The following is a 21,686-nucleotide window of genomic DNA, read 5'->3' as shown; positions in this document are numbered from 1 at the left end:
CCTCGCTGGTGGGTCTGGGATGGGTGAGAAGCAGCACCGAGGCATAACATGGTGCTGTGAGAGAATCAAACGTGGAGTTCCTCTACAGTGGCAGGAAGGCTTGGGTTTATTTTCCTTCCACTTTAAACATGTGTAGGTGGAATGCTGAGCTTCTTGTAGCTACAGCGTTGGGGTTAACCCCTGACTGGGACACGGGGAATGGGCAAAGCCCTGCTGGGTTGCAGCTGCGAGCCAGGCACGGCATGCTGCCCTGCAGGACCTGCCAGCCACGCATGGGCGTGCCGCCTTCCAGGCTGCACCAGCCAGGCGCTGCATGCCCCCCTGGGGCACGCCGCCGGGGCCAGGCACCCCGCGATGCTGTGTGGGACGCGGGGGCCGGGCGCAGCCGCCTTTGGGGGACGCGGGGGCCGGACGGGGCGCGCAGCCGTGCCGGACAGGCGCCGGGGGGGGCGGAGCACTGCGCGCAGGTGGAGCGGGCAGAGCCTGGGGGCTGAGCTGGGCCCTGCGCGGGATCTGCGCGGGATCTGCGTGCTCCGGCCGGGCGCACCCCGCCTCCCTCCGGCCCACCCCCTCTCAGCCCGCCCCTTCCCGGCACCGGTTGGCTGCCGTCACCGCCCGTCTTCCGCCGTGCAGCCACTCCCCGGCCGCCGTACTGCCCCTACCGCGGCCATTGGTGGGCCGTCAGGGCTGGCCCCGCCTCCCGCGGGCGCAGGGGAGGGAGGGGGAGGCCTGGCGGCCGTGGGCAGACGGCGGCTGAGGCGGTGGCGATCGCGGAGCGGAGCTGGTGAGTGTGGGGCGGCCCCGCGCCCCTCCGCGGCCCCCCGCGGCCCCCTTCCCCCCCCAACCCCTGCACGGTCCCCGGGCGCCCGTCGCCGCGGCCTCGCTCCTGACGGCCGGGCGGTCCCGCGCTGTGTCGCGGCGTGCGGGGCCGGGTGACATTGCCGCGGCCTCCCGCGGGGTCACCCTCCCTTCGCCCCCGCCTCCCCCGCCGGCCCGGCCCGGCGGGGCTCGGGCTTCTCCGGCCGGGCTGTCGCCTCCGCCGCCGCCTTCTGCCCGGGAGTTGCGGGGGAGCGGGGCTGGAGCCGCGCCGGGAGCCGGCCCCGCGCTGCGGGAGAGCGGCGCTGGCCTCCGCCGTGGTCACCCCGCCGAGCTGCGGCACCGCGGCGGAGGCACGGCCCGCCCCCGGCTCGCCCTGCCTGCCCGGCCCATGCCCGGTCCCCCGCCTGCCCGGGTCCCCTGCCTGCCTTCACGGCCCCGCCTGCCCGGCCTGCCCTCCCGGTGCCTGCCTGCATTCCCGGTCCCCTGCCTGCCCTCCTCGCTGCCCACCCTGCCCGCCCGCCCGGTCCCTTGCCCTCCCTGCCTGCCTGTCCTGGCCCCTGCCTGCCCACCTGCCTGCCCTGTCACCTTGTCGGCCCATCTCGCCCCTCACCTCGTCCGCCTCCTGCCCACCCCCCGCCAGCCCGTCCCGCTTCTCAGGTGCGAGGCAGCTGCCTGTGTGACACAGACACGGCACATGAGGCTCCTCTTCCCTTCAGAGCCTTTCAATCAAAGCTGGGCTCAGAGGAGCGCGTGTCTCCAGACATGAGATGTGGTTTTTGTTTTGTCTTTTAAGTTGATGTGAACCCGCCAATAAGGCAAGCGTGAGTTTCTCTGCTGAGGGCGTGGAAGATACTAAATGCGCATCTCTCGACGTCTTCTGCTTCTATCCCGCTTCAGCGTAAGCAAAAAGTTGCAGAGCAGGGGTGACTTTCCTGCTTCGCCTTCAAGTGTGGAAATGGAAGAAGCGGCTTGGATTGGGTTTAAACTGTAACGTGAAAAGGCACATGGAAAATGCTGGAAGTGGTCACTCAGGGTTAATAAACACCGTTCCACCTTCGGGGCGGCATGCAAACGTGTAACTCGCTGAACCGCAGGCGCAGCGCTTGGTGCTGCAGTTGCTGTGTTGACCGTAAACCTGCGCTCCCCTGAAGTTCGGAGGGGTTGAAGATGCCGTTTGCGTTTGTTGACTGGGTTTTTCCAGTTGGCTGTTAATTTAGCAAACCGTGTAGGGTGGGTTTGGAGTCTGCTGTCACTTGGCTCTTTTTTGTGTTGAGTTCTTGCGCTTTATGGTCACGTTAAGTGCAAAGCTTTTTCCGGAGGTTGTGTGCTCCTCCGATGTTTTTCTGTGGTTTGATGAATTTAAAGTGTTTTGAAAACATTCTGCTTTTTATATGGCTCTAGTTTGGGAGAAGGGTGCATGTGTAAAGGAACAGAAGAGATGTCTGTGGGTGTTGGAAAACAGCTGACGAAAGAGAGACACTGTAATAAAGGTACCAGAGGGTTGGTATAATTGTACCAGCAACCTGTGGGTGAATGTATTTAAAAACAGTTGTGAGACTGGGTGTCTGAAACACCAGGGCTGGATTCTCTGTAACTCTGAGCACCTTTGCATCCTTCTAGAGCTGTGCATACTCAACACTTATTTTTCTTTCCCGCTGCAAGTCAAAATCAGTGTTCAGGACCTCTGAACGTCGGTCTTGAGGAGAGTCACGGTGTAGGGGGGGACCGGGACTGTCCTTGATGTTGGATTTCAGCAAGAACTCTCTGACCCTGATGATTGCTTCAGGCAGGGGAATTTTAGCTCTTGATAACGCAGCAGCATGAGTCAGGAGCTGCAGTCGCTTCTTGTTGCTTGACCTGCAACTGTAGCCAGCAGAGTGATTTACGCAAGTGCATGTTTTGGGCATACCTGGGGTGCTAAACCTGGCTTCAAGAGCAAAATAAGGTGCGCACCGAGGCGGCCTTGAGTGTGTGGTTACTTGGTGAAGCAGACGGGCTTGGTACAGGTCAGACAGGTTTGCTGTTAGAAAAAAGCTCAGGAACCAGGAATAATCCTCTTCTAGTAACTTTGCTGCTAAAGGTAGGAAGACATTTTCGGGTTTGTACCGTCCTTATGTGAAACTGATACCGGTACTTGGCTCTGCAGTGCTGTTCTCTGTTTTCTGGGTGATCTGTAAGTACTCCTGGTATAGCTGCCTTACAAAGGAGGTTGCTTTCTGCGTTGTATGGCAAGGTGAACAGAAGTGCAAGCAGCTTACTCCAGGTCACAAAATAAATGAGTGTTGGAGGAGTTCTTTGCTCTCTAGTTGTGCTTTAAATCTGCTACTCCTTGCTGTTGTGCAGTTAACGGTGAAGGTCTGCGCCGTGTGTCAGCGCTGCTGGGCCCCAGGTACCGTAAGGTACTCAATCGAAATCGGCAACGCTTTGGCTAAGCAGGGCTGATGCTAAACTTGGCTTTAGTCTTTGTACCATTTAGAGCAAGTACAAGAGAGCAGGGTGGGTAACGCGCGCTCTAGCGTGTCTCCGTACAGTCAACATGGAAAGCGTTGCTGCTAGGAAATGCCACCTGCTTGGCACACTGGTGGGGCATTCTGCTTGTCGATGGAAGATTTTAGTTCTTTATTTTCCTTTTTTTTTTTTTTTTTTATAGGCAATTTAAACTACTGGGGTTTTAGGGCAGAGATTGTAATTATCCATTACTGTGTTGAAATAGTTCCTGGCAAAGGTTGCTCATGTATTGGCTGGGGGTTGCTTGTATTCCAAATAATCTCAGTTTGAATTCCGCAATTTAGTCTGTGCTGGGATCGGTCACTTTGGGACCTCTTATGTGCCCGTGGTGACGATCAGGTGAGCATATCTACGGACCGCTGATGGGAAAGCTTGGGTTTGCGTGGACCTGCCGGAGGTCACACATAATGTTGTTATTTCTTTATGACATTACCTTTCAGAAGTAATTTCTGGGAGGATGCTGGGGGATTTGTGCGGTCGTTGGTTTTGGTTGTTTTTCTGCCTTTGTTTCTGCAGGAAGGTGGTTGCTGTCTGACACGTGGAGGGGCTTCTGCAGAGGGCCCCTGTGATTCAGTCCCCTTGGTTAAGTGCTCTGTCCTCCCCCAGCTGAAGCCGTTATCTGCCTCGAAGATAAGAACAGGTCTTCAGTTTTTGGCTGTGGAAAGTATAGTTGAGGTGTTCCCAGCAACAGTCAGTCTTCAGCAGCTGAAGAATGAAGCACTGTTTTTTCTTGCCAAGATTTTCTCTGTTCTGTGGCTCATGCCTTCCTTCCAAGCTTAGTTCAAAACATGAGTCTCCTGGACTCCTCTGAATAATACAGCTGGCTTTGCTCGCAGAGATTTATATTTAACCGTTTCTCAGTGTTCTGCAACTAGCTTAATTGAAGTCAGATAATCTGAAGCCACGCAAAGAATTTGTATCCTCACCCTCAATTTTATTGGCAGGCTTGAGTTGTATCTGGCTGAGGGAGGCAGGAGGAGCTTTGGAGCTAAGAAAGCATGTAGAAAAAATTAAACTCTTCCAGATATTCTAATTTAGTGAGTCTTTTAGCCAATGATTCTTTAAAATCACGCTAACAGTTTCTGTACAGACCTTCAAAGGAAGAAATGCAATGGGCTATTCACGGCTAATGTTTTGGGATCGGATTGGTATGCAACTGAAAGGTGAATGTGACTGAGGGGAGTTGAGTCTGCAGGGCATATCTGGCTTTGATTTTTAATGGCTTAATCAAACTGGAAGGCAAAGATGGACCTCAAGGGGCCATCTGACTATGGTTCATCCCCCTGTTCCGAGTGTTTCAGCCCTTTTTTCTGTGATTTCCTGCGATGCTTTGGCTGCAAGGGTGAATTTAGGGCCGTAGTAATCTCAGCTCTTAACCACATCTCCTCCTCTGTCAGGCTCAATTGCTCAGTTTAACAGTAACAATTGAAGGAAACCTAATTGAGCAACTTCCCTGGGTACTGTTTAACTTCAGCTTGCCTGGGATTATGTGTGAAAATTTCTGTAGGAGCTGTCTTGGTTTTCTTTTTTCCTAATTTAATTATACGCTTTCATTAGTGATGTTAATGACATAGTAAAAAAAAAAAAAACTAAACCAAGAATTAGGAACTGGGTAGCTGGTGAGTAATGAGGGGAGCTGGCACGGCTGAATGGAGCGTTCGAGTGACTTTACCCGAATGAACTTGAAATTCTGCCCCAGAGGTGAACTGTGACTTCATCAAAGTTTGTGTAACGAACGTCTGCGAGCCGTAAGTATGGGGGTGCTGTACGCAGCTCCCAGTTACTGAACACAAAAGTGTGCTAAGCTCCTGAGTGCACCTTATGTTGTCTCCTCAGAAGCAGTTACCCGGCCTTGGCTCTGCTGACGATGAGAGAGAAGTGGATAGCAGGACTACGTTTCTTCCGCCTGCCTTATGAGCGCGGTGTATTCTGTGGGCATCGAGCCATAGCAGCTCTTCCCTGCTGAAACTACGTGGCTCTGCCATTACCTGTCTGTCAGGACACTCCCATGTCCAGGGCTCTAAACTACTTTTATAATTACTAGTGGGATTGTTCGAGGTAAAAGCAAACATTTCTTTGCAAATAGCTGCTGTTGGATTCAGATAGCTGATGGTGCTGACTGTTTGCTTTGCAGTATAGACGGATGGATGGCATTCTTTCAGAAATCTTGGGATTTTGTGACAGGTCTAAATTCCGCTGGAGAAGATCAGACAAACTTGTTTTTTGGTAAATGACACGTTGTGAGCCAGTCTCTGGGCTGGATGCCCGGGCTTCTCCTGATTTCTGACTATATAGTAACGTGAAAACCGTAATGACTGGGTCTGCTTTTGTAGTTAAGGTATTTTATTATGAACAGGTCGGTTTGAGTCTGCCTGGGTGTTGGCAGAATGGGAGCGGTTAGGACGACGGTGAAGCTTGGAGAGGATGGGCACCGTGATTTCTGCCTCCATCAGCTGTGAGTTCTGTGCAAACCCCAGTTGTTCTCCTTCGTCCCTCCTGCTGCTCCTGGGAGCTGCTGGGGTCGATCTGCCAGGGGAAAGCATGTGCGAGGCTGATAAAATACATAAAGGAGGAATTTTGGGCAGGTCGTGCTGTAACGGTGTGAAGTCAAACGTTTAAATAAGATTTAATTCTGAAATATGGAACTGTATAATAACCTGCAAGCCTCTACGTTAGCAGTGTGATTTTTAATTGTATGCACCCGAACTGGAGAATTTGTGCTTATTTCTTAGTTGTGATGCTGGTCTCTGAAACTCGTTGGCTTTTCTGCTGAGGAACTAATTATCTCTCCGTGTAATTTAAAACACGTTCGAATGAAATAGCTGAAATACAGCCTCATGACTGGATTCACAAGTGGCTTGGACAGCTAGAGCTGTTTTTTTCTCTGCACCCCCACCCCTGCTTTGGGCAATGAACTGGCACCTGCCTGTAAGACATCCTTCCTAGTAGGTTGCTTTTATCATCTGAATAACTTGATTCTGTCTCGCCTGTCCTTTTAATCAAAATCACCACCAAGAAAAGCAGAATGTCTGACTTGTCAGAGAGTCAATTTGACAGCTTGATTGAACTTGCTCAGGTATTCATTAAGTGCCGCTAGAGAGAGCTGGGAGAATGGAAAGGAGACACTAACAATGCTCTACTTTTTAATGTGCAGAGCATATTCCGTGCATCTCCTGGTATGCAGGGAACGAAACTTGTTTTCGCGCACAGATGTTTCTGCAATTGCTAGAACACGGGCAGGATCCCTAGAAGGAGTCCCGGGGCTCGGAGGACCGTCACAAAGCAGACCGTTGCAGCCGGGTTCAGCAGTTTGTCTAAGACGCCACTGCCAGAAACGAAGGGCCTGAGCTTCCCTGCTTCGCAGCTTGGTAAATAAGCTTTAATCAGTGACTGTGAATTAGCGTGGCTGCAGTACAGATGGAGCTGAAACTGGATGCCAGAGTGAGCGCTTTGTACTTTCAATAAACTATCGTGAATTTTGTTGTAAAAGCACGGTGTGTGTTACTCATTAAACCTCTTTAACTTTTGAACTCGCCTTCGCCAGCAGTTCTGCTTTCTGATTATATATTCCCTTAGGGAAGTGGTTCGCTCTACAGTGTGTAGTAACGAGGAGCCTGGATCCAGATGTGTGACGAGGAGCCTGGATCCAGATGTGTGACAAGGACCCGTGTAACTACAACATAAATAACACAGAAGCGTGTTACCAAAAAAAAAAAAAAAATCTAATCCGCAGCTATTTTTTTCTCGCTTCTTGTGACTTTGTAAACATAAGTAATGACTGTGTACGGGGCTATACGAAATACAAGGATTTAGAAAATATCCAGCTGCTCCACGCTGGGTTTCAGCGGATTACTTCATGAGCGAGTCAGATTGCTGCATATGCAAAATAATGTCTGGCTTCTAATGGCCTGGCGCTACAAATTCACACCGAAACTTTAAAGCAAAGCTTTGTTACCAGTGGCTGCTGTATGCATTATTGGTCAGAACAGCCAGAATTCAGTTAATAACTCACCGATGGCAGAATCCGGCCCAACTCCAAAAGAAAATAAATCTGCGTTGCTTTGCAGAGAGCAGATGTGAATAAAAATAATAAATGCTATTTTTACACTTAAGCCCCTGCAAGTTTAGGGCCTATATTTATGTAGAGCATGTGGGCAGTTTTAATATGTAAAATTGAGCCTAAAGGCAGGTGTTTGTAAGACCAGGGCACTGGGCACTAAAAATAATAAAAAAAGACCATCTCTGAGTAGGATCAGAGAGAATATTGTTGAGTAAATGGGTATCATCTTTATGCATGTGCATGTTCTGAAATAAGTCCAGGCTTAATAACATCAGTTTAGTATTTAAAATTTCCTTTTAGTCATCTCTTTCTCAATCATCTTTCAAAATCATGTTTTAAAATAAAGTAGCATATTGCATTTCTAAGCTCTTTAGCATGATTTCTATTTTTGTGGGCTTATTTTTGGTAGAGATAAATCTGATACTGTGACCTACATTTCTTTATTGGAGATAGCTGGGGATAACGTCTCTACCTGTGAATTCTTTCCTGCTTTTACTGAAAGATGTTGTTTTACAATACGTTTTCCAGGTACGTGAGATAAAAAGAAGGGAAGCAGTTACAGAGAGTAATTAGAAATAATCAACAGTCTGTGTTCTTCAAAATAATGTAATGAAATGCTCTGCTCCGTGGTGTTATGAATCATCTTTGCTCTTGATCTGTACGGGAGTTTTTGTTCACGTGGACTGATGTGACCAGGCTTCCGTGGTAGAACTTTCCAAGTGCAAACGTTGGTGCTGTTTAGGTCGTGCTTTGGACAATCAGATGTTTATCTTTCATTAAAATGTTGAGGTTTTACTCTCTGAGCAACACCCTGCCATGTCCTCTTTCCAAAAACACCCTCAGGAGTTGTAAACACATTGATACGTGTCTTCCTAAAGCTCTAGTAAGTGGTGCCTGGCATTAAAGAAAGCCAGGTGTGTTTGTCCTCCCTTGGACTGAGTGCTGGGGTCACGCGTAGCTTCATCATCCCAAATCGGTCATGCACGAATACAGACAAAGCTGATCCGCCTCTGGCTTTGCGTTAATATCTCTGCTGCAACCGAGGGGTTTTGGAAGTGAAGTCTGGCACTAATTTATGAGAGCGATGTGGGGGAAAAAATAGGTCAGCAAGTATGAAAGGTGCTGACAAGCATATAATATCTAGAGATTGTTAAAAAAAAGGTGGGGGGGGAAGCCTTAAGACAGCCTTTCCAAGCAAGCAAGCTGTTGTGCCTGAGGTTTCCCAGGCATCAGAGCGGGGAAGAGGTGAAGTAACTTGCTGGAGGACATGTGAGAGGGCTGTGGTGGAACTGGGGAGCGATGTAGGAATTCAGGTTTCCAAATACCACGTTCCTTGAAAAGAAGCTAACGAAATGGGAATGTGGCTGTTTGAGCAGGCTTGTTGCTTAGAAAACTGATCTTTGTGGTTGCACATCCCATTTGTGAATAGGTTCAGAACTCGGAGAGGCCGCCTTTCTGCGCTAACTCAAGTTCTTCAAACTTCAGCTCTCCCGTTCCTGCTTATTTAAGGATGAAAAAAACCCGCATCATAAAAAGCAGAAATATTAGAAAGTCCGATGCTAAAGCGATAGCTTCTATTTGAAGCATTATTTCTCCATTTATACTCCGCGCTGAGGTTAGACTGACCTTGCCTTTCGTGAGGCAAATGAGAGCTTGTATCACAGCCAGAAACATCTGTGCAAACTGCACCGATCCACCGGCTACAAGCACGTGTGCGCTGCGACTGTGAAGAAAGGGACTTCTGAAATCACTGCTGTGCTGCTTGCAGTCAAATCGCGAGCGTCATCAAAATAGCCTTTCTGGCACGTGTGAGGCATTGGATCTTTCCTAAAATAACCTCCTATTGCTTAGGGCAGGCTTTTGGGACTTACTGCTGTGACTATTTTTTCCATTTTCCAGGGCTGGGTTTTAAATTTCTGTGTGCCCTCTCCAGTATCTAAACACTCAGCCGTCAGACCGAGCAGCAACCAGAATTCCTTACCGTAAGCGATGGAAGAGGACAGAGCAGGGTCCGATTCTTCTGTCTTAGAAACCATGGATATTTTGATGTTGTAGCTGGGTTTCTTGTGGGCTGAAAAGAGTGAATATGATTGCCACAGTTTTTGCATAGCACCAAAATACCCACACACACACATACACACTTACACCTTAAAGGAAGGAAATGGCGCTGAGATCCTGGAAACGCTCAGCTTGGGATGGGGGTTTTCCTGCGGAAAGTGGCCCTGGGAGTAGGTCGCTCTTGTCCTTGTACGGGATTTTTATTACCTGCGTAGCTCCTACTTTTGACGCTAACTCTTGCTTTGTTCTTGTTTTCAATTTAGGAGCCGTAGCTCTTCTGCCCACTCGTAAGTGCAACTGGTATGGGTAATGGTGTGAGAGAAGGTCAAGTGGATTTCAAACGGCAGGATGCGGAGCCGATTACATCAACCCATCTTCCATCAGAGGTAAGAGCAGGAGATTGTTGGGTATATGCGGTGGGTTTGAGAGAAGAGCTGCGTGGCTGCTCTCCAAAGGAAGCATCTCAATGGGATTTGAGCTGCGGAGTCCTGAAAGAGTCGCGGTGTACACGCAAGCCACGTAATGCGTAACTCTGGCTTTATCAGAGGACAGCCCAGCAGTTCCAGTCCTCTGGGAAGAGGCTGGACATCGCTCACAGCTGATGGGCAGGCAGGGCTGTGTTTCACCTTCAAGGTTACGTCTTGTTATGTCTTCAGTGGCAGGGCTGGGAAGAGAGCCATAGGTCTTAGTTTCCCTGCTCTTGCTGCTATTACTAGACTCCTGCTAGAAACAATGGAAGAGACGCTGAACCTTGGTCTGATTTAGACCAAAACTCAGGCTCAGGTTCGCGCAGTGCTGCCTTTGCATGGCTACTCTCATGTTTAGCACCAGACAGGCAAAGACTGAAATGGAAAATTGGACTGACCCATGTATTTTGGTAATGAACATTAACACTTTAGCTGTGAAAAATTCTGGAAAATAGAAAAATGTTAACTCTTTTTCTCCATGAAAACATAAAGCATATCAAAAGTTAACATTCTTAAGCCTTGTCTTGACTTGACTTTCAGTCCATAACCTTCAGTGTTAGATTTCAAGTCGTTTACTTGCTTTCTGCCCATGTGTTATGAGAAGATAGCTGCTTTATAAATATGAGCTGTGGCAGGAATGTCAATAACAAAAACATTCCCATTCAGTTTTATCATAGTAGGAAACCTGTCTTGTTTTATCTTGGGAACATGTGGAGATAGGGCGTGCGTGTTACTGGATGGGCAAGAAAGAAACTTACCTTCTGTACGTGGCTAAATCATGAGGAGGTAGTGGCTTAGCTGTCAGGAATCTTAACAGAGAGAAAACAGTGCATGTAAGAGGTGGCAGACCTTGGAACTTTGCATCTTGGCAGACAAGTCTAACCTTGTTCTTCACGATCGGAGCAGGAATTTACTGTGCTTGAAATTTTGAAGAGAATTCTGACCCAAGTCCTCGAGAGAGGGTAAACGCTGCCGCAAAGGTAAAATATTACAACTTTTGCTTAGGACTGACTGTGTCGTACTGAACAATGCTTTGTTCCAGGATAACCGGGAGAAGAAGAAAGTACTCAACTCCCTGATGTCTGGTGCATTGGCTGGCGCTGTCGCTAAAACTGCAGTAGCTCCACTGGATAGGACAAAAATCATGTTTCAAGGTGAGTCCCATCGGCTTTCACAAAATGCTATTGCTTTATTGTTAGCAGAATCCAAACCAGCTTCTCTGATCTGCTCAGCCAGCTTGTTCCCCAGTGCTTTGCCCTCCTTCAGGCCGCAGAGACCTGGCGGGATGCGGACGGAATAGTGACATCAATGAATTGAGTCTAAAAACCTATTGTTTGACTCATGGTAGGATTATCGCAGGTGTCAATCAGCTGCGCATCTGGCCCGTACTCTTGGATCCAAGTCTTGTGGTAGTCAGCCAGAGCTTGGCTATTTCAGTGTAACGCAGATGCACGTATTGCTGGTTAGAGGCGATGCCTGTGGCTCCCAAATGTTGGCTGGGCCGTGTGTGTTCTGTCACATACGGAAGAGTTTTGGAGCACAGAGTAAATAGCCTCTGTAAAGGCAGTGTTTGAGGGGAGGATTGGTAACTCTCTGGAGTTCCGTGTCTGTTCAGCTTGGAGAAATAAGGTGGGGAGGGGAACGGAGCGATATAAGATGTGGCGACACTGGAGGGAGGTAACTGAGCTGTTTGAGTTTCTTGCTAAAGGTTGGATGCCAGGCTGTGCCCGCTCAAATGCATGCAGTCTTTTGTACTCCGAGTTGCATTGCATTGCAGCTGAATTGGTTTGCTTCGAGTTAAAATTCATGATGAAAAGTACTGCAAGAGGCATCAAAGCCGACGTACCTAGCTTTGTATTACAAAGCCCTTTTTGCAACCCGTAAAGTGTGTAACTGAAAATGAAATTCATCTAATTGGAATAGAAAACTGTCACGTGTTTAGTGGGATTTGGGATTCAGCCCCATCATGGGCTCTGGTCGGTTCCCCTGTTTCAGTGCAGGAACCGTCAGCTGCACTAATTGTCCCAAAGGGAGGGGCGCAGACAGTTAATAGAGCAGGCATTTGGTGAGGCCAAGAATTTTAAATCTGGTTGACATCCCCGATTAAATGAACTGGGTAGCTTTAATCTAATCCCTGGATGAGATTTAATTTTGAATTGACTTTCATTTGACATGATTTTCATTCTCAACATACCAGGGGCTGAGGTCTGCAATAGCGGGGATATAGATCGGGGAGTTCAGGCTGCAGGGAGCTAAAGCCTGGGCTGGCTGCAGGCTGGGCTCGCATCTGTGACCAGATGCTCGTGCAGCAGCGAGTGCGCGCTGTGCTTTCGCGCCAGAACAAACGCTGTAGTTCACCTAAGGTTAGAAATGTCAGGATCAGAGGTGAGATGGAAACGGCAGAACTGGAGTGAGTCAACAGCTGTCCGTATAAATCACGTCTAATTTGTTCAAGCCTACGTTTAGAAAAAGACCTGTTTGGTTTGGCCCATTAAACTCGCTGCAAAGGATGTGATTTAAAATTGCCTGTTCTGACTAATTTGTTTGTATCTCATGGATTTCTTAGTCTCTTGCTCTCCTAAAGGTTTTTACTTTGGGACCTCTTCCCTGTCTGTGAAGAGGAAAAGCATCTTTGGGTCATACGAGCTAGGAAGGTTAAGCCTTGAACTAGAGACTGAAGAATTTTCCTGTGGGAGAGGGAGAAGAGCTCTTTTCCATTGCAGAGCCGGCTGCAATTGGTTATCGAGGTGGTTTTGTTTCTTAAAAAAAAAAACCAAACCAACAAGTGTTGAATTGCATAAAGGAGCAGCGTGGTGAAAATGTATTTGCATGCGATTGTTTGATACACTTGAGAGGTTACAAGTCTCGAAGGAGTTTGAAAGAAACTGCAGCAGACACTTAATTGGAACCATGTTTCATTAGCGTTGCTGTTCGCGTTTTAGCCTGGGTTTCCTTCCTGCTGTAGGAACGTTACAAAACAGAGCTGCTGTATGCCAAATAAATCTTGCTTCCAAATGCCTTGTGTATTACATAGTTAAAGAGATGCTGTCAGTTTGAATGGATGCAAGAAGAGAAACTGAGTGTTCATTTGAGTTCCGCTAGGATGAAACCATTCTTGCGTGGAGCCTCACTAAACAGACCCGTTCTTTGCTGGATTCTGGCATTGGGCTGGAACCTGTGCATGGAAATGCTCTACTAAAATAAGCGGTCGGTGCAGGTTTTTGTTTTTTGTTTTTTTTTTTTAATTTTTTATTTATTCATTTATTTTTGGTGCTTTAACGTAAGAAATGTGACAGAAACTGAGCGTTTTCATAACAGTAGCTGGAAAAATGAACTTATGTGCTAAAGAGAGTTTGGGAGCACTTACCAGTGAATGTCTTTGTTTATTATAAAGAATCTCTATTTTTCTCTTGCATTAATTCATTTGCTTCTATTTTTATCCCTGAGATAAAATGCCTGTATGGTTTATTTGATCCATCTCAATGTATTGCAAGACCTAATGCTCATTTTTTCTTTTTAGTGTCTTCGAAAAGATTTTCTGCCAAGGTGAGGTGATGTGTCTGTCTCCTGTTGACCTGAAATGTTTGATTAATGGTAGTAATAGCCCTAACAGCATCTTTTGTTTGTATTTATTTAACTTTCTCGCTTGGTTTTATTAGCAGCACTCATAGTGAAGGAGCCTAGAGGGAAAGGCTGGAAACAGTCGTGTTTATAATGTTCCCTAGGACGGTGCCCTTTCATGTTCTTGGTTTTGTCCAGTGCCTGGCGCAGAGGGGCCTCAGTCCTCGTTGATGCTCCGGGTTCTACCTGTGACATGACATGAAATGTTGTGGCATCGCTCAGGGCTTTGTTTTGTTAGGCCTTCTCCTTTAGTGGCTGCTTTCTTTCCCCCAACCACCACCGGAGTTGTTTCAGAGTATATAAGGAGTTTGAATTTTGGGGGCTGATCGCTCTCATGGCTTGCCGAGTGTTTTGTTGCATGTGCGTTACGGCTGTTCCACGTGTGGTGTGCTAATATGTGTAACCCAAATGTTTCTGTCTTATGCTAAGAAGATTAATTTGGGTTGAGGAATGGTTTTTGCAAACAGCAGCCCAGCTCTGTGCCTTGCCCTCCGAGGGAAAGTGAAGGTGTTTTGAATGTAAAACTCTGTCTTCCTGACTCCAGTTCTTTTTCGCTCTAATGTGTCTGATTCAGTCTCCCCAGAGAAGACATTTTAGTTGTCTTATTCCAGAGTCAGGGTTGCGAGCGTGAACAGCTGATATCAGCTTACTGTGGCTGGGGTGGGAAGGAGGATTTGGAGAGGTTAAGCTGTCGGGTCACCTTTTCCCCCTCTATTGTTTGGACTCCCTCTTATCATGATCTCCCCGTCTGACCTTTGCTCCCTCGCCTGCAGGAGGCCTACAGGCTGATTTATCGCACCTACCTCAACGAAGGCTTCTGGAGTCTCTGGCGGGGGAACTCAGCCACCATGGTCCGTGTGATCCCTTACGCTGCCATCCAGTTCTGCGCGCACGAAGAGTACAAGCAGCTCCTGGGGAGTTACTACGGCTTCCAGGGAAAGTAAGATGCAGCGTGGCTTTGGTCCTTGCAGAGGAGGATGGAGCAGCCTGTGGGACCGTATATCATAGGGAGGGAGTGCGTTTCTCTGTGCAGGCCTGCTGAGTTGAAGGCTCTGTTGGTGCAGAGCTGTGCCGGCCCCTCTCGTGATGGCTTCGCAGAACAGGGGGTGCGTGAGGGCACTAAGCAAAGGGCTGGGCAGAAGACCAGAAAGTCTTGCACAGGGGAGATCTTTGTAAGAAGAAGACCCCCATCTTATAGAGGCATGAGCAAGAAGTGGCCTAGACATTGAGTTAGCACTTCCCTGTGCTGAGAACGGGCAGGCAAAACAAAGAGCTTTTCTCTGCAGGAGAAGCAACAATATCCAGCCTTGCACTGTTATCCGAGCCACACACGTGGCCTGAGCCTCTTGCTCTTGCGCATGTAGCGTATGAAACACCCCAAGTCAGGCTTGCTGTCCTCAGCAGATACTTTTCTAAGCCTATGTCATGAATGGCTGTGGCAAACCACAGCTGCTTCAACCCCCCCCCAACTCTCTTCAGTACCCAGGCGGGGCAGGGATTCAGTAGCTGATAGAGTAGAGCCATCCTCAAAAGCCACATACTATTTCCATCTCCAGGTGATCTATTTGGTCTCTTCTCTCACCTTACTTTAGAGCGCTGACACCCTTTCCTCGATTCATTGCTGGCTCTCTGGCAGGCACAACGGCTGCCATGTTAACCTACCCCCTGGATATGGTCCGTGCTCGAATGGCTGTCACGCCGAAGGAGATGTAAGTGCCTAACGAAAGCAAGTACAAGCACCACGAACAAATGCAGAACTTTTCTTTTAAGGTCAGATGACTTTATTCCCGTTTTCTGGGTCACTTCTTGCTCGGAGCCTTTGGTGTAATAAACCTCTTACTGCTGGGGTCTGAGCACTGATTAAATGACCAGAGTCCTGGTTAGTCCAGGGGCTGGAAGGAGATCGATACCGAAAGACTTCACTAGTAAAACCTGTGTGTTGGTTCTTTAGGAGGCCAGCTGGCACGATGCCTCTGGAAGAGATCTAACAGACAAGACAGCACGTTGTGATAGGGCTATAGGAGAGCTAGTGACTGGCTTCTCCGTTGGCAGACAGGCTTCTGAAATCCCTTCTGAGCTGTTTGATGAGCTCAGAGCCAAATTAATTAATTGCTGATCCTTCAGAAAGTCCTGTTGGAAATATTTCTTGTGTGTGCAGTCACTAACCAGCACAGATTTGCTTTTCCTGTGTCCACATGCTAGGTACAGCAATATTGTTCATGTCTTCATCCGGATATCCCGAGAGGAAGGATTGAAGACGTTGTATAGGGGATTTACACCGACCATCCTTGGAGTGATTCCGTATGCTGGGCTTAGCTTCTTCACCTACGAGACGTTCAAGAAACTACATGCAGGTAAAGGCAACTCGGTTTGCTTTCAAATGACGTGGTGTAGGCTTTTGGCCAATTTGAGATGTTTGAATTCAGTGGTACGAGGCCTTTTCCTGGCCCTGAAGCCAATTGCACAGTCCTGTGCTCGTGGAGGATGCCTTGTGCCCTCATCTCTCCAGTTCCAGACTATGAAGAAGGCAGGCTGCAGAAAAGCAGTATCTTTGTCTTGCAGAGGAACAAGAAGGTGCAAGCCCTGGGTGCAGAAGGACTCGGATGCATACCGAGTCAGCTAACAACCAAGTTGGGAACAAAATCTCGGGAGCTCTGGCGCTCAGAACTCTCTTTGGCTCTCAGCCCACTTGACCTTAATCATGTGTTTGTTCAAGAAGCTTTCTACACTCTGCTACTTTCTCTTTCCCAGATCACAGTGGGAAATCGCAGCCGTCCCCTCCGGAGCGGCTTTTGTTTGGTGCCTGTGCAGGCTTGATTGGCCAGTCGGCTTCTTACCCCCTGGACGTGGTTCGCCGACGAATGCAGACGGCGGGGGTTATGGGACACACGTACAGTTCCATCCTTCTCACCATGCAGGAGATTATAAGAGAAGAGGGACTAATCCGCGGCTTGTACAAAGGACTCAGCATGAACTGGGTCAAAGGTCCAATTGCAGTGGGAATAAGCTTCACAACCTTTGACCTGACGCAGATCCTTCTCCGTAAATTACAGCACAGCACTAATATTGAAAGGTAGTAGCGTAATCCCCACGTCCCTCGCTGGGGAAAAGTACAACACGTGTCGAAAGAGCAATGCTAGTGTTCCCTCACTTTGTACATGCAGCTGAAAACTTGTTTGGTTGGTTGGTTTTTCTGTTGTTGTTGGATTTTTTTTTTTTCTTTTTAATGAGCCTCGGAGTTATTTGGAAACCTCGACCTGAAACTAACTCTTCCCTAAACAAAATTCTTCTTACAGCTCTGCAGAACTGAGTCCTCTAAAGTAGCTGCCTCACCCTTCTGTTTTACTCTTCGATACCAGGAGCGGAGCCTCTCAAACAAACCCGTGCTGCTGCTGGCTCCTCACCTGGTCTCTGTGGGCAGATGAAGCGGTGGATGATGAAAGAGAGGACTCGGTGCTGTTGGAGTGAACCCCTGAGTCTGGGAAGTGTGGCTGCTGCTCCTGGTAGGCGGTTTGTAGTCACTGAACATGTGTTAGCTGGAGGCAGTCTGCCAAGTGCAATATTCCAGTTAGTCTGTAGGGAATTCCAGATTCCTCCAATGTGTAGGCATTGGTCTCCGTAAAACAGGATGCAGCAGGATTTAACAGGTCCAGGTCACCACTTTTGTTCTGGAAGTTGAATGCGAGCTCTGGCTGGAAACGCCGCCCTCTTTCAAATGTTCTTCTCATTTATGGGTTTTGTTGCATAAAAGCCCTTGCTTGCAGTGTCCCTCTGAGATTACCAAAGATTGCAGACAGCAGGGGAGGAAAGCTCTGAGCGGTTTTGTAAATCAAATTCTCATGTTCGTTGTCAGTGTTGCTGAGTTGGGACTGAGCCTGGATTCACAAACTGGATTGAGTGGAACTGCAGTAGTGCTTTCGGGCTACCCAAACCCTTCCGTGTTGTCGTGGTCCTGAAGGCAGTGTTTTGCAAGGGATTTGGCAGGCTGAACTGTCAATGCGCAGGAAAAGGAAGTGTTACAAGCTTAAAATTGAAGCAGTTTTATCCTTCAGTATTACCGTTGCTGCTTTACGCACGATGCAAGAACAAACATCTCCAAAAGACGCGCGTGTGATGCAGGCCTGGCTGTCCCGAAAGGCTCTTCGCGTCTGGTGAATGCAGCCTGGTAGCTGACTCAAGCTGCTGGCCCTGCTTCTGAACAACCTTGTTGTCTTTTGGTGCCTGCTGTGTAGGTTCTGTCACCTCCGTTCATTACTCCACACCTAAGCCAGCTTGCTTTTATTCCTAGAGTTCCTCTGGACCAACTGGGTCCTTGGGAGAACGGGCTCCACAGCCGGTATTGACCCTTCAGAAATTACATACAGTGCCAATCATTTCCAATTGCAATTTGAAAATGAATGGTAAAGTACCTTTCGGTGTTTCTATTTCAAACAGTCTTCAAGGAAATGGAGATTTGGGGGTGGTTTTGTTTTATGTTCCATTCCTATATTAAATTTGGAGTGCAAGAGAGGTCAGAGCAAACTTTAGACTTCTCTGAGAATCAGATTACGTAAACCAAGATTAAAAATCCTTTTCCAGCTGATATAGTCGGTAATGTATAAAAGAAAAATAAGTTTAAAAGCTGTCCTTTTCTGGTGTATGTATTTTAGCCGTTGTAGTTTGAGCCTTGTGTCATTGCTTTATTAATGGGAATGGAGGTAATTGCACAACCGGTAGAAATAGCTTTCTCCTTTCTTTTGTCTTTGCACTTGTTCTTGGAGCATAACTTGCTTCTAATGCCAAATATTTCCCTAGGAATTGAGCACCTACGCTTCCATTTTGTGGACTGGCAGAGCGCCAGCAGACCGAAGTATTAACGTGCATGTTGTTCCCAGAACACGTGGGATCAATCATGCTTTAATGGTTGTGGATGGGCGGGGTATTAACCTCAGTAATTTCTGCCTCCGAGCCCACAAATGATGATTTTTGTTGTGAAACTTGACTGCAGTCACTGATTTACCTTGTAGCTAAAGAAACGTTAGGTGGTGGTGTTCTAAGAGTCTTTAGAGACGATAGCCATGACTTCTGTATATTTTTAGCTCCCATTGCTAATGGAAGATGATAAGCTGTTCTCTTCGTTTGGGTAAAACTCTGTTCAGTCCTTTGCAAGAGCTCTGATTTCTTTTCTCCAATGGAGAAGCCAATTACTCGTGCTCTTGTCTTTATCTTGTCTGGCCCAGTGAGGAAATACTAAGGCAGTCGCATCCTACCACAGAAGCGAGGTACAGACCAGCACCTAGGTGTGTCGGCAGCTGACGGCGCGTACATGCGTGTCTGACTGTGTGCACAATCCATGCCAGGGTCTCTCTCGGCTTGGAGGCTGCCAGTTGGAAGCTCAGTCCTTTCTGCACAGCCGACGGGTACTATATGAAGCCGAGAGGAAGCTGAGCTGCGGCACCCAAGTTAGGGCGGGCTCCTTTGCTCCACAATACGGTAGGTCATCTCGGAGGCAAGCGCAGCAGACCTTGTCTTATGAGATGTTGAGCCTCACTGAACCCCTATGGTAACGGAGGTGGCTTAATTCCTCCTGGGTCCTGACTGAGAAGGGATTTACACTGGATGACTAGCCTCTTGTTTGGGACTGAGTGGGAGGGCAGACCCGCACACGGTACCTTCTGCCTCGCCAGGAGCGCAGCGAGTGTATTGAGTGAACGGGGAAGCGTGCGGCGGAGGCGGCGCTTGGGCGGCCCGGGCAGCACCCGCCTTGCAGCTGAAACGCGGGGCAGGCAGCTCGGCCAGAGCCTGGCGACTCTGAGCTGAGAAACAAGACCTGAAGCGCAGCCAGACTTGGAAGCGCTGGGCTCAGATAAGTTGTTCCTTAATTAGCAGCTGCACCTGATTTGAATTCAATGGAATTTTAGCCAAACACGTTTTTCCAAGTTTTGCAGGCTGAGTGTTCAAGGGCAGACCTTCGAATTCAGTCTGGAATGGTTTTGGTGCTTTTGTTTCTTGGGCAAAAGTGTTCAGAGCAACTGTGTGTTACTGCTTGGGGTTGTTTTAAATAGCTTTTTTTTTTTTTTTCTCCGATTTGAATGTAGAAAAGGAGAAACAGTGTGTTCTCTTCCCTTCCTTTAATCCTTGCATGTATTAAGACACGTTCCAGATCTCTCTGCTGCCTGGAGTGAGTGCCCGAGGAGTTTGGGGCACGCTGATTTGGACAGGGAGGGTGCCTGTGTGCTGGCCAAGAAGGTCCGTTGCCTTTAGCTGTGAGAAAGGAGGCAAGTCGAACAGGAATGTTCTCTAGTCCTTCTTTTCTTTAGAACTTCTTTACTACCCCAAATTCCCCGTATTTTTTTTTTTGTCACTTTATTCTTCCCAAATTTCTTGCTTTTATTTTCCAGTCGTGTTTCTCCTTGTTCTTTAATGCGTTACCACCAAACATTAATTTCTACTCTTTTTTTTTCTCGTGTCTACTCTCCCTTCCTGCTTCTGCACCTTTAGTCCCGCACTAGCACTTCAAGAAAATCGGATCCAATGAAACGCATGCAAAATGACAAAATTGCAGCTTTGATAGCGATGCCCAAACAGCCCAACTCGGCTTCCCACGCGCAGGCGAGGGTGCTCGCGTGCGGGGCCACGAAGTTAAAGGCGCTAGATGGTGGGGCACGTGGTTTTCTTGCAAGGTTCTTCAACTACTTGTCCAGCCTTTCCTTCACAAGCTGCGAAACGCTGCTGCTTCTCATCGTTTCCTCTTTCGGTACCGCCACGTGATGCCCGCTGTGCCCTGTAGAAGTGGCTGCTTGCTGGGTAGGGAGCTCGGGGAGCCTCGGAGGGTCCCTTAGGGAGCTCCAGTGTGTGAGAGGTGGGATCTGAGCTGGCTTCTTGCAAACCCCTTTGCCCTGCATGCCCCGTGCAGCCCTCTACTAGTTCCCTGGGAAGACAGAGCTGCCGAAGAGCCGGCTGGTGGTTGGCAGGACTGTGGTGGAAGGATCAGGAGAGGAATCGTGGCCTCCTGAGGCATGAAATCAATGAAAGCCATGGGGTGGGTAGTGTGGTGTAGCATTGGTACTCTGTGGAAGCTCCCCAAAAGCGGTTTCGCAGCTTCTGTGGAAAAGCAGTGGTAATTCGGTTAACTTTTTACGGCCTTCCATGTAGGAGGACTCGAGCACTGTTGTCTTCACCTCTGGTGTCTTTAACACAAAAGCAGATGAGGCATGAAAGGAAACTTTGAGCAGAAGCACTGTGGCAACCCTGAGCGAGTCTGGTGCCAGTCCTGGGTGGGCAGGAGGAGGAGGAGGAAATGCAGTGGGATAAATCCCAGGGCATTTCCCCAGTGCCTGACTGGGTACTTGGGCATCTTCTGGACCTTCCCTACCTGGACTGGGCCAGAGGAGGAGGTGGCCTTCCTACAAAACACCCCTTTTTTGGTTTTTTTTTTTATTATTGTAGGGGCTGATTCCTCCTGCTACCCCCATCTGCCCCTTAAAGCCGTGTGATGCGGGGTTTCCCAGCGCTGTTCGCTGCCTTTGTGGTCTATGCATATGTTAGCACAAACACTGTTAAATGCCTTTCGTCAAGACGTGTCCTCACCATCGATGTGTGCGTGTATGCGTGTGTGTCAATTTTGACTGCTTTTCTTGGATCTGGAGTTCTATTTTATTGCAGTGAAGATACTTTGTTACATAATGTTTATATATTTTAAGATTTGTGCCAAGAGAGGATGTATATTTAATAAAAAATATAATTGACTTCGCAGGCTCTCTGAGGGTGTCTCCTATTACACGTTGCTCATCAGAGAAGAGGGGTCTGGCACATCTGGGTGCGTTTATCGAAGGATAAATGTGCGGGTGTCTGGGGGGGGGGACTGTGGCTGGGGGTACCTCTTGGGCTGACTGTGCCCCCAACCACGCAGGTCTCCTGTGCGTGGCCCTCCCTCCACAGTCCCTCCCGTGGAAGGTGGGAGAAGGAAGGAAAGCCCCTCTGGAGCTGGATCCAGAGCTGGCGGGTGCTGTCCCCCTCCCCAGCGCCGCAGTGTGGGACGGGGACGGGTGTGCAATGGCAGCAGGTGGCACTGTCGGCTTAGGCATGGCCCGAAGTTGGGGGTCCCGTCCCCCCCCCCCCCGGCTGCTGCTCAGCCCTGCTCAGCTCTTGGGGCTTTCAGTGCTTGCAGCTGC

The 21,686-nt window shown here is 48.7% G+C and overlaps 1 protein-coding gene across 1 annotated transcript; it reads left to right on the top strand.

Moving 5' to 3' along the window:
* The first annotated feature begins 634 nt into the window (after positions 1-634).
* On the top strand, positions 635-21,265 carry SLC25A42 (solute carrier family 25 member 42). The gene is made up of 9 exons (XM_064469376.1): positions 635-784; positions 9,709-9,831; positions 10,955-11,066; positions 13,433-13,458; positions 14,307-14,473; positions 15,126-15,242; positions 15,736-15,887; positions 16,285-16,606; positions 16,893-21,265. Exons 2-9 carry the CDS (start codon positions 9,748-9,750, stop codon positions 16,999-17,001), a joined length of 1,089 nt encoding a protein of 362 aa, XP_064325446.1. The 5' UTR covers positions 635-784; positions 9,709-9,747; the 3' UTR covers positions 17,002-21,265.
* The last annotated feature ends 421 nt before the right edge of the window (positions 21,266-21,686 follow it).

This window comes from Phalacrocorax carbo, chromosome 19 (genome assembly GCF_963921805.1).
Source record: "Phalacrocorax carbo chromosome 19, bPhaCar2.1, whole genome shotgun sequence".
Taxonomy (NCBI): domain Eukaryota; kingdom Metazoa; phylum Chordata; class Aves; order Suliformes; family Phalacrocoracidae; genus Phalacrocorax; species Phalacrocorax carbo.
This window is presented reverse-complemented; position numbering and strand designations above follow the sequence as displayed.